Source organism: Amblyraja radiata, chromosome 3, assembly GCF_010909765.2.
Source record: "Amblyraja radiata isolate CabotCenter1 chromosome 3, sAmbRad1.1.pri, whole genome shotgun sequence".
Classification (NCBI taxonomy): domain Eukaryota; kingdom Metazoa; phylum Chordata; class Chondrichthyes; order Rajiformes; family Rajidae; genus Amblyraja; species Amblyraja radiata.
The window spans coordinates 94312324-94325323 of record NC_045958.1 but is presented as its reverse complement, the minus strand read 5'-3'; the positions used below and the strand labels follow the sequence as shown (position 1 = coordinate 94325323).

General features: G+C 41.5%; 1 protein-coding gene across 6 annotated transcripts in view; it reads left to right on the top strand.

The window, feature by feature from the left end:
• fam193a (family with sequence similarity 193 member A) overlaps positions 1-13000 on the top strand; it is a 156987-nt gene that overhangs the window by 100599 nt on the left and 43388 nt on the right. For all 6 annotated transcript variants that reach the window (XM_033018375.1, XM_033018376.1, XM_033018373.1 and 3 more), the window contains exons 2-6: positions 2420-2485; positions 5102-5347; positions 9813-9976; positions 11589-11756; positions 12216-12444. In XM_033018375.1, coding sequence (XP_032874266.1) covers positions 2420-2485; positions 5102-5347; positions 9813-9976; positions 11589-11756; positions 12216-12444 — 873 coding nt within the window. The remainder of the gene's footprint in view (positions 1-2419; positions 2486-5101; positions 5348-9812; positions 9977-11588; positions 11757-12215; positions 12445-13000) is intronic.

Genomic DNA, 13000 nt, shown 5'->3' with positions numbered 1-13000 from the left:
GCCTGCTGTGATTTGTGTATCTGTTTCTCGATTAGATTAATTACCCCAACAACAAATTCCTTGCAATCTACATTGGAATTTAAATCACTGTTTCCTGTCTTATTGTACTGTCTTTTTTTTGTTTCTATTATATATCCCTTTCTATCATTTCAGCTACTGAACATCGAACAGTACAGCACAGAAACAGGCATTTCGGCCCATGTGCACTGCCCACGATGCCATATTAAACTAATCCTATTTGTTTATACATGGCTTATATCTCTCCATTCACTTCTTGCTTATTTACCCAACTAACTGCTTCATAAATATTCCTATCATATCTGCCTTCACCTCTTTCCCCCGGCAGCTTGTTCCAGGCACCCACCACTCTCTAGGTGTAAAAACTAAACTTGCCCTTTCAATCACACTTAAACCTGCCATGAAGGACCTTGTCAAATGCTTTACCAAAACCCATGAAGATAGAACCATAGCCCCCTCCTCGATCATCTTTGGCATTGTCTCAAAAGAGACTTAATCAAGTTTAATATATGACCTTCCCTGACTACCCCATCTATAAGTTCATGCTTCTCCAAAGGCAAATAAGTCCTGTCCTTCAGAATGTTGTTCAATATTGTCCCTACCACTGATGTAAAGCTCACCGGTCCTAGTTTGTACCTTTTACCCTTAAACAAATGAATAATATTGACTAATGTTCTGCCTATGGCAAAAGAGGTTATAAATGTTGGATATTCTGGTTTCATTTAAAAAGAACACTATAATTTGGTGATGTAAACTCAATTATCCTTGGCTTTCTATGAGGAAAAAGCAAAATATGGCAGAGGTTGCAGAGGTTCTCAATTACAAGTAAATCCATTTCCCATATCTCAAATTTATGAATGGAGTTTGAGTTGGCTAGAGCAAGGCTCTAGTGTGTGCCATAGGATACATACTGTTGAAACAATGTACTGCTGGAAGGTATCAGAACATGAACCTATTTTGTTTTGTATTTCAGGCAAGATAATAGTGACACATAAGGAATGCCAGTAAAGTGTACTCACTGCTCAGGGTTTTGGCAAGGTTTACAGCTTTTAAGATAGCAACATTTTCAGACTGAATATTGTCTATCCTTCCAGTCAATCTGCATTCCAAGACGTTCTTTGGAAAGTCAACTCTGAATGGGACTGATGGGAATCATTGGACTGTTCACTTGATGATGCCCATAAACTCAAATATAATTAATTTATGTCACTGTGATAGATTGATATGAAGCAACAGGATTTATAACAGGCAAAACCAACAAATATTTCACTTTAAAAACAAAGTGCTGGAGAAACTCAGCAGGCCGGGCAGCATCTGTAGTGGGAGAAGGACAGACTATGTTTTGGTTTGGGACCCTTCTTCAGACGGTTGTAGAAGTGGGGAGAAAGCTGGTAGCCGGTGATGAGGGGAAGGGTTAGAGCAAGAATTGGTAAGAGATATGTGGATTCACATCGCATTTTGTCGGAAGTATTTAAATTCTCATTGCCCTTTGCGGTAGCTAAATGTAAGACTTCACTGTAACAAACATTTCACATCAGTGATGTATTGTTTGAGGAAAGAATTTTGATCAAAACAGTTCCCCAGCATTTCTTGGTGCGAAGTCAAAGATGTTCTGTTATCTTTTATGCAAGGTGATGAAGACCTCAGATCCAGTGTTTTGACTGTGCTTTTGTGCAACACTACCAATAAACTAACAGAGGATGCATATCTATTTAGAAATCTTGGCCATTGTTTGAACAAGAAGATATGGGTATTAAATCAATTCAAAATGGTACCAGAGATTAACTGAAACATCCAAATTTGGAACAGAGAAATTATGAGGAGATTTGATATCTTTGCACGACAAGAGATTAAGGAAAACCTATTTCCCCCAGATCTATATTTAATCAGGGTCATGTTTGAGCTCCCGGGTGGGGCAGGCACAGTGGCTCAGCGCGAGAGTTGTGGCCTTATATTGCCAGAGACCTGGGTTCAATCCTGACTACGAGTACTGTTTGTACGTTCTCCCTGTGCGTTTTCTCTGGGTGCTCTGGTTTTCTCCCACACTGCAGACGTGCAGGTTAATTGGGGTGACCACTGGTCAGCGTGGACTCGGTGGGCCAAAGGGTCTGTTTCCATGCTGTATCTCTAATGTCTTCAATTTAGTTTCATCAAATGAGGAAGGGAGAATCAGCAGAAATGTATTTGCACTGGGTCTGATTAAGGCAGAGCCCATTGAGAAAATTGACCAACGGTTTGAAGCAGAGCAGTCAGTGGGAATGCTCGGAAATCTAATATAAGGAAAAATAACTCTGAAACATGTTTACTGTTCAGCATCCCATCCTCTGGATTCTGGTTATATCCTTGGTTATATTTCCTTAGCTTTCACTGTGTTAATGTATGCTATTTTTTGTTTTTGCAGGTTTCCATAAATGGCACACAACTTTCAGATGGGTCTGTGGGATCAGAGTTCACAGGGGCCCCTCAGGTAAGGCAAGCAGTACATTGTACTTCTTACTTTTGTAGATTGGTGGAACAGTTCATGAACACTGGTTTCAATGAGAATCCCAATTTTTTTAAGTACTCATGTTCAGGATTTCGTGGCCACTACACCATTGTGCTTCAGACTGTTGGTTCCAAAATCACAACAGAAACTGGAAGTCCTGAACTAAGTCCAGAAGATGCAGGAAATCTTCGGCAAGCTAGCAACTGTTTGATGTTCTTTCATCATTTCGGATAAAAGCTCTGACCTGATTCTCTTTCCACTGACAAACTCACCAAGTATTTCCGGTATTCTGTGTTTTTCACATCACTGGAGGTTAGAGAGACGGCATGGAAATGTGATCTAAATTGGAAATGTTTAATCATAGCCATTAAATTGGAAAAGAGTATGGAGAAGATTTATGAGGATGTCACCAGGACACAAGGGTCTGAGCTTCAGGGAGAGATTGGACAGGCTCGGTCTTTATTGCTTGGAGTGCAGGAGGCTATGGGGATCTTGGAGAGGCGTGTCAAAATCTTGAGGGAAATGGATAGGGTGAATGCATAAAGTCTTTTCCACAGGACAGGGGAATCATATGTTTAAGAAGAGAGGTGATAAATTTAATAGGAATCTGAGAGAGAACTTTTTCACACATAGGATGATGATTATATGGAACAAGCTGCCAAAGGAAGTAGTTGAGGCAGGTATAATAACAACATTTAAAAGGCATTTGATCAGCTACATGTATAGGAACGGTTTGGAGGGATTTGAGCCAAAGATGGGCAAATGGGGCGAGTTTAAGTGAGATTCTTGATCAGCTAAAATGAGTTGAGTTGAAGGATGTGTTTCTGTACTCTGGTTCAATGCTTTCAAGTTCAATGTATTTTTTCAGTAACTTATTAATAAACCTTGTCAAAGCTTGAAAAGGATTTTTATGTATTGAGAAGGTCACACTCCAACAAAGACATTTTCTAAGACATTTGTCAGCCCTGCATGGTGGATTTATCAAAAAAAGATTTAAAACCCCATGATATCCAGGTTGGATTAAAAGTTGAGACCTGGGAAACTTTAGATGCTGGAATCTTGAGCAAAACACAAAGTGCTGGTGGAACTCAGTGGTTCAGGAATCATCTGTGGAGGGAAAGAAGAATAATCTGAAGAAGCGTCCTGACCCGAAACGTTGCTATCAATAACAGTTGCTGCCTGACCTAAATAACCCTGAATTACTTAGGTACTTTTGTGTTTTATAATACAACTTTTATATAATGTTGGCTTATTTTAAAAAGTATGCAATGAATAATTGCAAAACTACATTCTTTGGCTGCATTTACTTGGAAATCTCTAAAACCACACACAACTTGCATCAATGCAGAAATAAGTTTTCTTTTTGAATTTACACTATTGTCACCATAACAACGCTGTTGTCGCTCGGGCTCTCCCTGTCTGTCTCTCCGTCGCTCTCTGTCTCGCTCTCTGTCTGTCTGTCTCTGTCTGTCTGTCTGTCTGTCTGTCTCACTGTCTGTCTGTCTCTCTGTCTGTCTGTCTCTGTGTCTGTCTCTCTGTCTGTCTCTATCTGCCTCTCTGCCCCTCTGTCTGCCTCTCTCTCTCTCTCTCTCTCCCTCTCTCTGCCTGTCTCTCTCTTGCTCTCTCTTGCTCTCTCTCTCTCTCTCTCTCTCTCTCTCTCTCTCTCTCTCTCTCTCTCTCTTCTGCCTTTCTCTCTCCCTGTCTCCATGTCTGATCATTGCTTCACTTACTAGTGGGATTTTGAACTTGGAATTGAGCAGTGAACTGTTGTCAGGAACCGCAGATGCTGGTTTATATCAATGATAGATGCAAAGTGATTGAGTAATTCAGCGAGTCAGGCAGCATCTCTGGAGAAAATGGATAGGTAATGTTAGGACCCTGCTATTGGGACTGGGTCGGGACCCTTCTTTGGTCTGAAGAAGAACCCCGACCCGAAACGTCACCTATCCATTTCATCCAGTGATGCTACCTCACGGGATGAGTTACTCCAGCACTTTGTGACTATCTGCTGTCTTAGTGTGTTTGGTATTGATGTCCACTTGGCTTAGATAACTGTGTCAAGATAACCACCTTCTATTGGCCAACAATTGATCTTGAGTTCAGACACCCTAAAATTGCAACTTCTTGAGCTCCCCCATTTTCCCATCATAAATGTGTACAAATCCTGTAGACCAGTATGTCCGGATCTGAGCGATCAGCTCTTCAATCGTCTGTCCATAGATTTCCGTCCACAGATTCTGCCTGGCCCATTGAGTTCTTCCAGCACTTTTCTTTTTTGTTGCAGATTATATTGGTTAGATTTGTATTTTTCTTTTTGGAATGATAGAAGTTGCCGAGATGAGTTATTATTGGCGTCATGGTGAGCTGGGACATTGTAGGGTGAAGAGCCAGTCCCTGTGCTCCTGCTCCGTCCGGGTTTTACTGTGTTTAGTTTAAGACCAGTTGGTCTCAGCATTCCATATTCTAAATCTCAGACCTGGATGAGAGGCAGAAAATGCTGAAACTCCAAGTATTAATAGTCATTGAGGAGCAGTTGTGCGTATAATTTTCGCATTGCTTCCTGATGATGAATTTATTTGCTGTTTTATTCTGTTCCAGACACCCTTCACCTTTGGACTGGGTCAGAGGGCACCGTACTCAACCGGGGAACGATGTCTTCTATGTCGAAGTGAACGCAAAGACTCTTCACTTTCTGAGAGTGGGATTACAAACCCAAACAAAATGGCACTTTCTACATCTCCAAAAACAAACAGCATATTGCACCTTCCGCTTTGGGTGTGTCCGGACTGCAGGCGTACTGTTGAAAAGGATGATCGGCAGGTTTCACTGGAGCAGTCATTGGTGGTAAGGGTGAAGTTTCCAGTTTTGCGTTCTCCATAGCTGCAATCTATCAGAGTTGCATTTTTCTGCCTTCATTCTAACCACATCTCGACACTATGGAAGTCTCATTTCACATCTGTAAAAGTTTGTAAGTCACTGCAGAATTTCCGTGGTCTCCTTCGGAAGTAGACGCATTGGTGTGCTTTCTTGACTGTTGCATCTATGTGCTTGGTCCATGACAGATTATTGATAATATTAACACTAAGGAGCGCAGAACATTCAACCAATTTCATGTCCATTACATTAATGCTGATTGGGACATGTACTTCACCATGCATCCTGAAGTCAATAATTAGCTTGTTTGTCTTGCTGACTTTAAGGGAGAGATTGTCCTGGCATTAAGTTCTCTATCTTTGGCCCGCCACAGCGGTGTCGTCTGCAATCTTGTAGATAGAATAAGAGCTGAATTTGGCCACACATTTTCTCATCCAACATTGCTAAGGAAATATTCAGAAATGTCTTTCTTTGAACTTGAGGCCATCATTTTAAGCGCAACTGGTTATGTCCGACTTTGCATATTCTGTGTGCACATGTGCTGTACACATTTATGCCAATTCTTTGATCCACGTATTTGACCAAATGCTGCCCTCCCATCCCTCAAGTTAGGTCTGAGCTGAATATCATGACTGATTTTAAATGAATCCTTGTGGATTCTTGGATTTTCTTCCCACCCTTAAATCAAGATGTGACATTTTAAATTTCCTATCCCTAACCACAATTCCCAAATCTAGAAAAATAAAATCAAGTCTGATGAATGCAACTGCAATTGATCATTTGATTACAAATAGAGAAAATTGTTGTGTCACAGCTATTAGTAAACTTGATTCGGTCATCAGAATGAGTTACAGAAGTAATTGCTATATTCCCTGAAGTATTTTAAATTACTGAAACTGAAGCTCAATAAATGAATACATCAAACTCTCTCCGACCAAGTGGAGAATAAAATTTGAGCCAAAAGAAAACTCAGGAATTTGATGGGACAGGCAGCATCTATGGAAGAAATTGACATGTTCTGTTTTGGGTTAGTTCCCTCCACAGATTCTGCCTAACCCACTGAGTTCCTCAGAATAAAATTTATTACACTTTGTTTTTGCAGTTTTAAAAATTTCAGATTCCAGCATGAAACTCCCGCAGTTGAAGAACTGGTGTCTAAAATTAGTAAGATTGGCCGATGTCTTGTGCAAAAGGAAAATGTTGTAAAGTAACCAATGTATGGGAGAATTCAAGGCAAACGTAGAGATTTGATTTTTGAAATATATATGGGTGAAAGGGGAAATGGGTGTCAGGGTTTATGGGAGGAGGCAGAAGAATGGGGTTAGGAGGGAGAGATAGATCAGCCATGATTGAATGGCGGAGTAGACTTGATGGGACGAATGCTTGATGGGCCGAATTGACGGCTGCATCTTCTCTGCTAACCCCATCACTTCATTTCAGTATTGAAACAGAAAATGCTTAAAACATTCAGAAGACATGACAACATCTGTTAATGTTTCAGATGAAAGACTTCATCAGAAGGCTTCAGCTTCATTCCCATGCATCCCTACGGGAACATGTTCCCAGCTAGGTGGAGCTGAACTCTTCCATCTCCAAGCTCGGTTCCTTAGCCTGGAGCCTTCACTCAATCTGCTGACCTTTTCACCTGACTCCAGAATTCTTGATCCACCTTGTCCCCTACCCTCATTATGCCTATTTTATACTAACTGTTGTTTTAACTTTCCCAACACTGCTACATTTCAGCGATGATTCTTTGTCACACAAGTACTTTGAGACTTCATGTGGTTGTGAACGATGCAAGATTTTTCTTTCAAATTGCAAATTATTTGACAATCTCAGCTGTTCTATTTGTTGAAGAAATTGTGAAATTTATACAGAAACTTCCATAATTTACAATCTGGATTGTATTCTGTCATGCTTTGTATGTTTGTAATGTCTGTAATATGTTTGTAATGCTTGTGCAGTCTTGCTTTCATACGTGGGAAGGATGTTCCATTGGGGCTCGGTGCCAGCTGTCTACTGCTTTGCACTAACTGATGTACTCGTGTATGGTATGATCTGCCTGGGTAATATGCAAACCAAAGAATTTCACGATCTCTAAAGTCTAATAATAAACCATTACCAATAATTATTTAGAGGAACATATTCCAAGATTCCAAGTTATTTTCCTTCACATGGATCTGCCATTACCACTGGTTGATTTTTTCCTTTAAAGTTTCATTCATGGCCTGTGGACATGATTGGTAACCCCGGCACTCATTGCCCATTCCTGAAAGCCCCTGCACGTAGGAGATAGTTAAGAATTCATCATATTGGTGGATCTGGCGTTGCATATAGTCATAGTCATAGCATCTTACAGGGTGGAACTAGGCCCCTCTGACCAACTTACCCACACCGGCGAACATGTCCCATCTACACTCGTCCCACATGCCTGTTTGGCGCATATCCAGCTAAACCTGTCCTATCCACGTGCCTGTCTAAATGTTTCTTAGACGTTGCGATAGTACCTGCCTCAACTACCTCCTCCAGTAGCTCGCTCCTTACACCCCCCACCCTTTGTTTCAAAAAGTTACCTCTCAAGTTCCTATTAGATCTTTCCCATCTCACCATAAGCCTATGTCCTCTGGTTCTTGATTCCCCTACTCTGGGCAAGAGACTCTACTGTCTACCTGATCTATTCCCTTCATGATTTTGTGCATCTCTATAAGAACATCCCTCATCCTCCTGCGCCTCAAGGAATAGAGTCCTAGCCCGCTTGACCTCTCCCTATAGCCAAGGCCCTCGAATCCTGACATCCTCGGGCCATACCAGGTAGGGATGGCAGACTTCCATCAATGAACCTGATAATGGATTTCTACATCAGAAGGTTTCTATAACACTCTTAGAAGGGTTGGGAAGTTCGGCATGTCCGCTACAACTCTCGCCAACTTCCACATATCCACCATAGAAAGTACTTTATCACATGCATCATAGTTTGGTTTGGGCACAGCACCATCCAGGACCGCAAGAAATTGCAGCAATTGTGGACACAGCCCAGAACATCACACAAACCAACCTCCCTTCTGTTGACTCCATTTATACCTCACGTTGTTATGGCAAGGCCAGCAGCATAATCTAGGACGACTCCCACCCTGGCCACGCCCACTTCTCCCCTCTCCCATCAGGCAAAAGATATAGATGTGAAAACGCACACCACCAGATTCAGGGACAGTTTCTTCCCAGCGCTTATCATGTAACTGAATCATCCTACCACAACCAGAGAGCAATGCTGAACTACTACGTCTTTGGTGACCCTTGGTCTTTCCTTAATCGGACTTTGCTGGCTTTACCTTGCACTAAACGTTATTCCCTTATCATGTATCTATACACTGTAAATGGTTCGATTGTAATCGTGTATTGTCTTTCTGCTAACTGGATAGCACACAACTAAAGCTTTTCACTGTATCTCCTGACACGTGACAATAAACTAAACTAAATAGTCCAGTAATTTCATGATTTTCTTTAGTCCTTGTGGCATTTTTAATTACACATTTATATTTAATTAAATCGATGTTTTGAGTTCATGGTGGTATAATAACTTGTATCTTTGGATCATTGCCTCAGTATTCTGGCTGCTTATCAAATCACGCACCCACTGTGGTAGCATACATGTGAAATGTGTAGAAACAAAGAACTGCAGATGCTGGTTAATACACAGAAGAACTCAGTGCTGGAGTAACTCAGTGGGTCAGGCAGCATCTCTAGAGAACATAGATAGATTACATTTCCAATTGAGACCCTTCTTCAGACCAATCGTGGGGGGGGGGGGGGGGAAGAATAAAGCTGTCTTTATTCTTAAGAATAAAGAAGCCAGCTTTCTCCCCCCCCCCCCCACCCTAATCAATCTGAAGAAAGGTCTTGAATTCTGTTATAGCTTGAGGTTGTGTAAATTAGCACTTGAAAGGTGCAGATATGAATCTCAATAATTTTTCCATTTTTGATTCTGGCTTGATCAACATGTGGCCGGACCTCAATGTCTCTTTCGTGTTTATGGTTTTTGTACTAGCTCGTCTTAAATTTCCACTCAAAACTCTTTCCCAAACTCTGTCCATTATTCTATTAGTAATTATTTTTGCCAAACCTTATTTTGCTTTCTGAATGTAATTGGTTGCATCTTGACTCCATTGTTGAACAACTTCATGCCAAGGTAACTGTCACTAAACATTTTTTTTTAAATGTGGTTTTGCATATTAAGAATAAAAGGTATAAAAGCAAGAGCTAGATACATGGGCTTTGCAATTCACTAAAATGAATGTTCAGCTTTTAACACTGTATTCTTGCCTGATCTCTGAATTTGGTTTAAATCCACAACTCTCGCTCACTGTTGAGCAGAATGATTAAATGTTTTAGTTACTGAAGGACTGATCCAATTATATCCGTTATTCTGTGATTATAGAATCAAGACTTCTTATTGCATATGCCAATGGCTAATAATGGAGCACCCCAGGACTCGATAGGTGGAAGACTGGCTGTTGGAGCTCAATCAGTACCTGGTACAGATGTCAATGCCCCTGCAACTTCAGATATAGCTTGCAACTGTGAGGCATGCAATGAGCGCAGGTAAGTGATTGCCAAGAGAAGATATTCTTACTGTCAAATAATCTGCCTTCACTCTGTCATGGCCCACACATTTACTTTTAGCTTCAACGACACAACACGGAAACAGGCTCATCGGCCCACTAAGTTCACACCGATCATCAATCACATGTTCACAATGGCTCTATATGTATTCCCTCTTTATGCATTAGGGACAATTTACAGAAGTCATTTAATCTGTACGCATGTATGTCTTTGGGATATGGGAAGAAAGCGGAGCACCCAGAGTAAACCCACGCGGTCACAGGGAGAATGTGCAAACGCTACACAGGCAGCACCCAAGGTCAAGATTGAACCCGGATCTCTGGCGCTGAGGGGCAGCAGCTCTACCAGCTGTGTCACTTTGCTGCCCTGCTGCACCACCGCGTCCCCTTGAAAAATAATTGCTTTTATCATGGTATTGAGGTAGTTGAAGTTCACCAGGTTGATACTGATAGTGTGTCAATAATTCCAATCACTGGAGTCCAGCATATATACTGGACTCCAGTGATGATATATGATATATATATATATATATATATATATATATATATATATATATATATATATATATAATAAAATTGTGTTTCATGCAGTTCAGTCAGAGAAAACTGGTGCTTGAAGTAACTGCTTCAGATAGGCCTTTGTGTGTACCTAATGTCACTATGTTTTTTTAAATGATGGTGCTGTTACTTTGAGTATTATAGTAGTTTTCTTTGACCTGAAATTTTGAAACAGAGGGATGCATTTTCCAATCCAGGCTTTATGATCATATACAAATCTCATTCACCAATTTTATTATGAATTACAGTATTTTTGTTCTATCCTGTGCAATGCCACAATAGCCCATGAAATAGTATGTTTAAGATTGATTAGGAAGTACCTGATTGCAGTGTGGGGTATGCAGAGAGAGGCTCCTGGGGGATATGGAGCGACTAAGTGAAGGAGCAAGAATAAATGGACAACTACAATATAATGTTGGGAAATGTGCAGTCAACAAATATACAAGTGTTCACGCAAACGTGGGTATCTTTATATCTTTATACCCATGAATCAAGGATCAAGTTTGAATAAGCCTTGATCATATTCAATGGCGGAGTAGTCAGGCTTATTTCCTTTTTATGCTTGCGTCCTTATTCTCAACTCTCCCATCACAGAAAATAATTTATTTATTCACTTTGTCAAATCCTTCAGCTGTTAACACCCCAGCTACATGCTTCAGCTCCAGGTTGAAGAAGGTTCCCAACAAAATGCCACCTATCCATGTTCTCCATGGATGCTGCCTGGCCCGCAGTTGCTGCAGCATTTTGTGTCTTTCCTTGGTAAAGTAGCATCTGTAATTCCTTGTTTTTACCTCAGCTACTTGCTCTTTTCTGTTATCAAAGTGATTAAAACAAAACAGATTAATGCAGCCTCATCACTAATGATTGTACCCCCACCACCTTCCAATTGGTGAATCTGTTCCTGAGAATAGGAGTCTAAATAGCTGAAATTAAGTATCCTTCGCAATTGGAGACAGATCCTATTTGTTCTGTGAATATCGTGAGTGAAGTGAGAGTGGTTTAATGGTGTCGTCGAATGCGCTCCATCTTTACAGAGAAATATCAGCAGAGAATGAGCGAGAATCTCAGCAGCTTCAGCATTACTGGTCAGAGGTACGTTACATGGTTCGATGTATTTATCGCCAAGCCGGGACGCCGTTGGCTGATGATCAGGACCAGTCACTGGTTCCAGACAAGGAAGGAATGAAAGAATTGGTAGACAGGTAAGCACTTTTCAATTTACTTCACCAAACGTTTATGTTAGCAAGTTTTGAGAATAAACTAATTGCCGAGAATATTAGCAAACTTAGTGTCGCCTGACTATATCTTCATTTAGTAATATTGTACAAATTTATCTATGGTATAGTGTGTTTTCGGGAGTTGAGACACTTAATGAGTCTGGAGTCTTCAGAATGCAAGATAGACACAATGCTGGAGTAACTCAGCGGGACAGGCAGCATCTATGGAAGTAGGAATGGGTGACGTTTCGGGTCGAGACCTTCAAACCCGAAACGTCACCCATTCCTTCTCTCCAGAGATGCTGCCTGTCCCGCTGAGTTACTCCAGCATACCTTCGATTTAAACCAGCATCTGCAGTTCTTTCCTACACATACTAGTCTTTAAAATGCAGCCTTCTGATTGATTGACTTCTAAAATATCTGCATTTGCATCCTCGTCCTTAGGTTATGTGAACGTGACCCCTACCAGTTGTACCAACGTTTGGAGCAACAGGCTAGGGAATACGTTCTGGAAATGAAGGTACGCTTGCTTCGACATCTGTCACTGGGATCCAAAGTAACCACAGTGGTGCAGGGCCCACTGCAGGCTCATCAGTTCATCTCACTCTTGTTGGAGGAATACAGTGCACTCTGTCAAGCTGCTCGCACAATCAGCACCTTCCTCACCACGCTGGTAAGTTGTAAAATCAAAGCGTCATCGTGAGTACATGTTTAACCATTGACTGAGCGGGCAAGGTCAGCTGGCCCATCAAGCCGGCAGGCAGGAGGACCATGATGGTGGGAGCGTCATGATTAACCACGTTTCACCCGTCCACATGTTCGCTAGTGACAAAGGTGCAGTTATCCACTACAACCCAAAACTAGTGGAATTGAACCCATTTTGAGCCCATCAGGATCGTAGATATTCCTCTGGTCAATAGAACTGGATCTGAAGGGTGTCACTGTAGTGTAGCTGATAAAGCTGCTGCTAGGCAGTGCCAGATACTCAGCTTTGATCCTGACCTCGGGTGCTGTCGATGTGGAGCTTGCACGTTCTCCCTGTGACCGCGTGGGTTTCCTCCCACATACCAAAGACTTTCAGAAGTTCACAAGTTATGGGAGCATAATTAGGCCATTTGGCCCATTAGGTCTATGCCATTGAATTATGGCTGATCTATCTTCCCCCCTCACCCCTATTCTCCTGCCTTCTCCCCATAGCCCCTGATAGTTACTAATCATGTGTGGGTTTC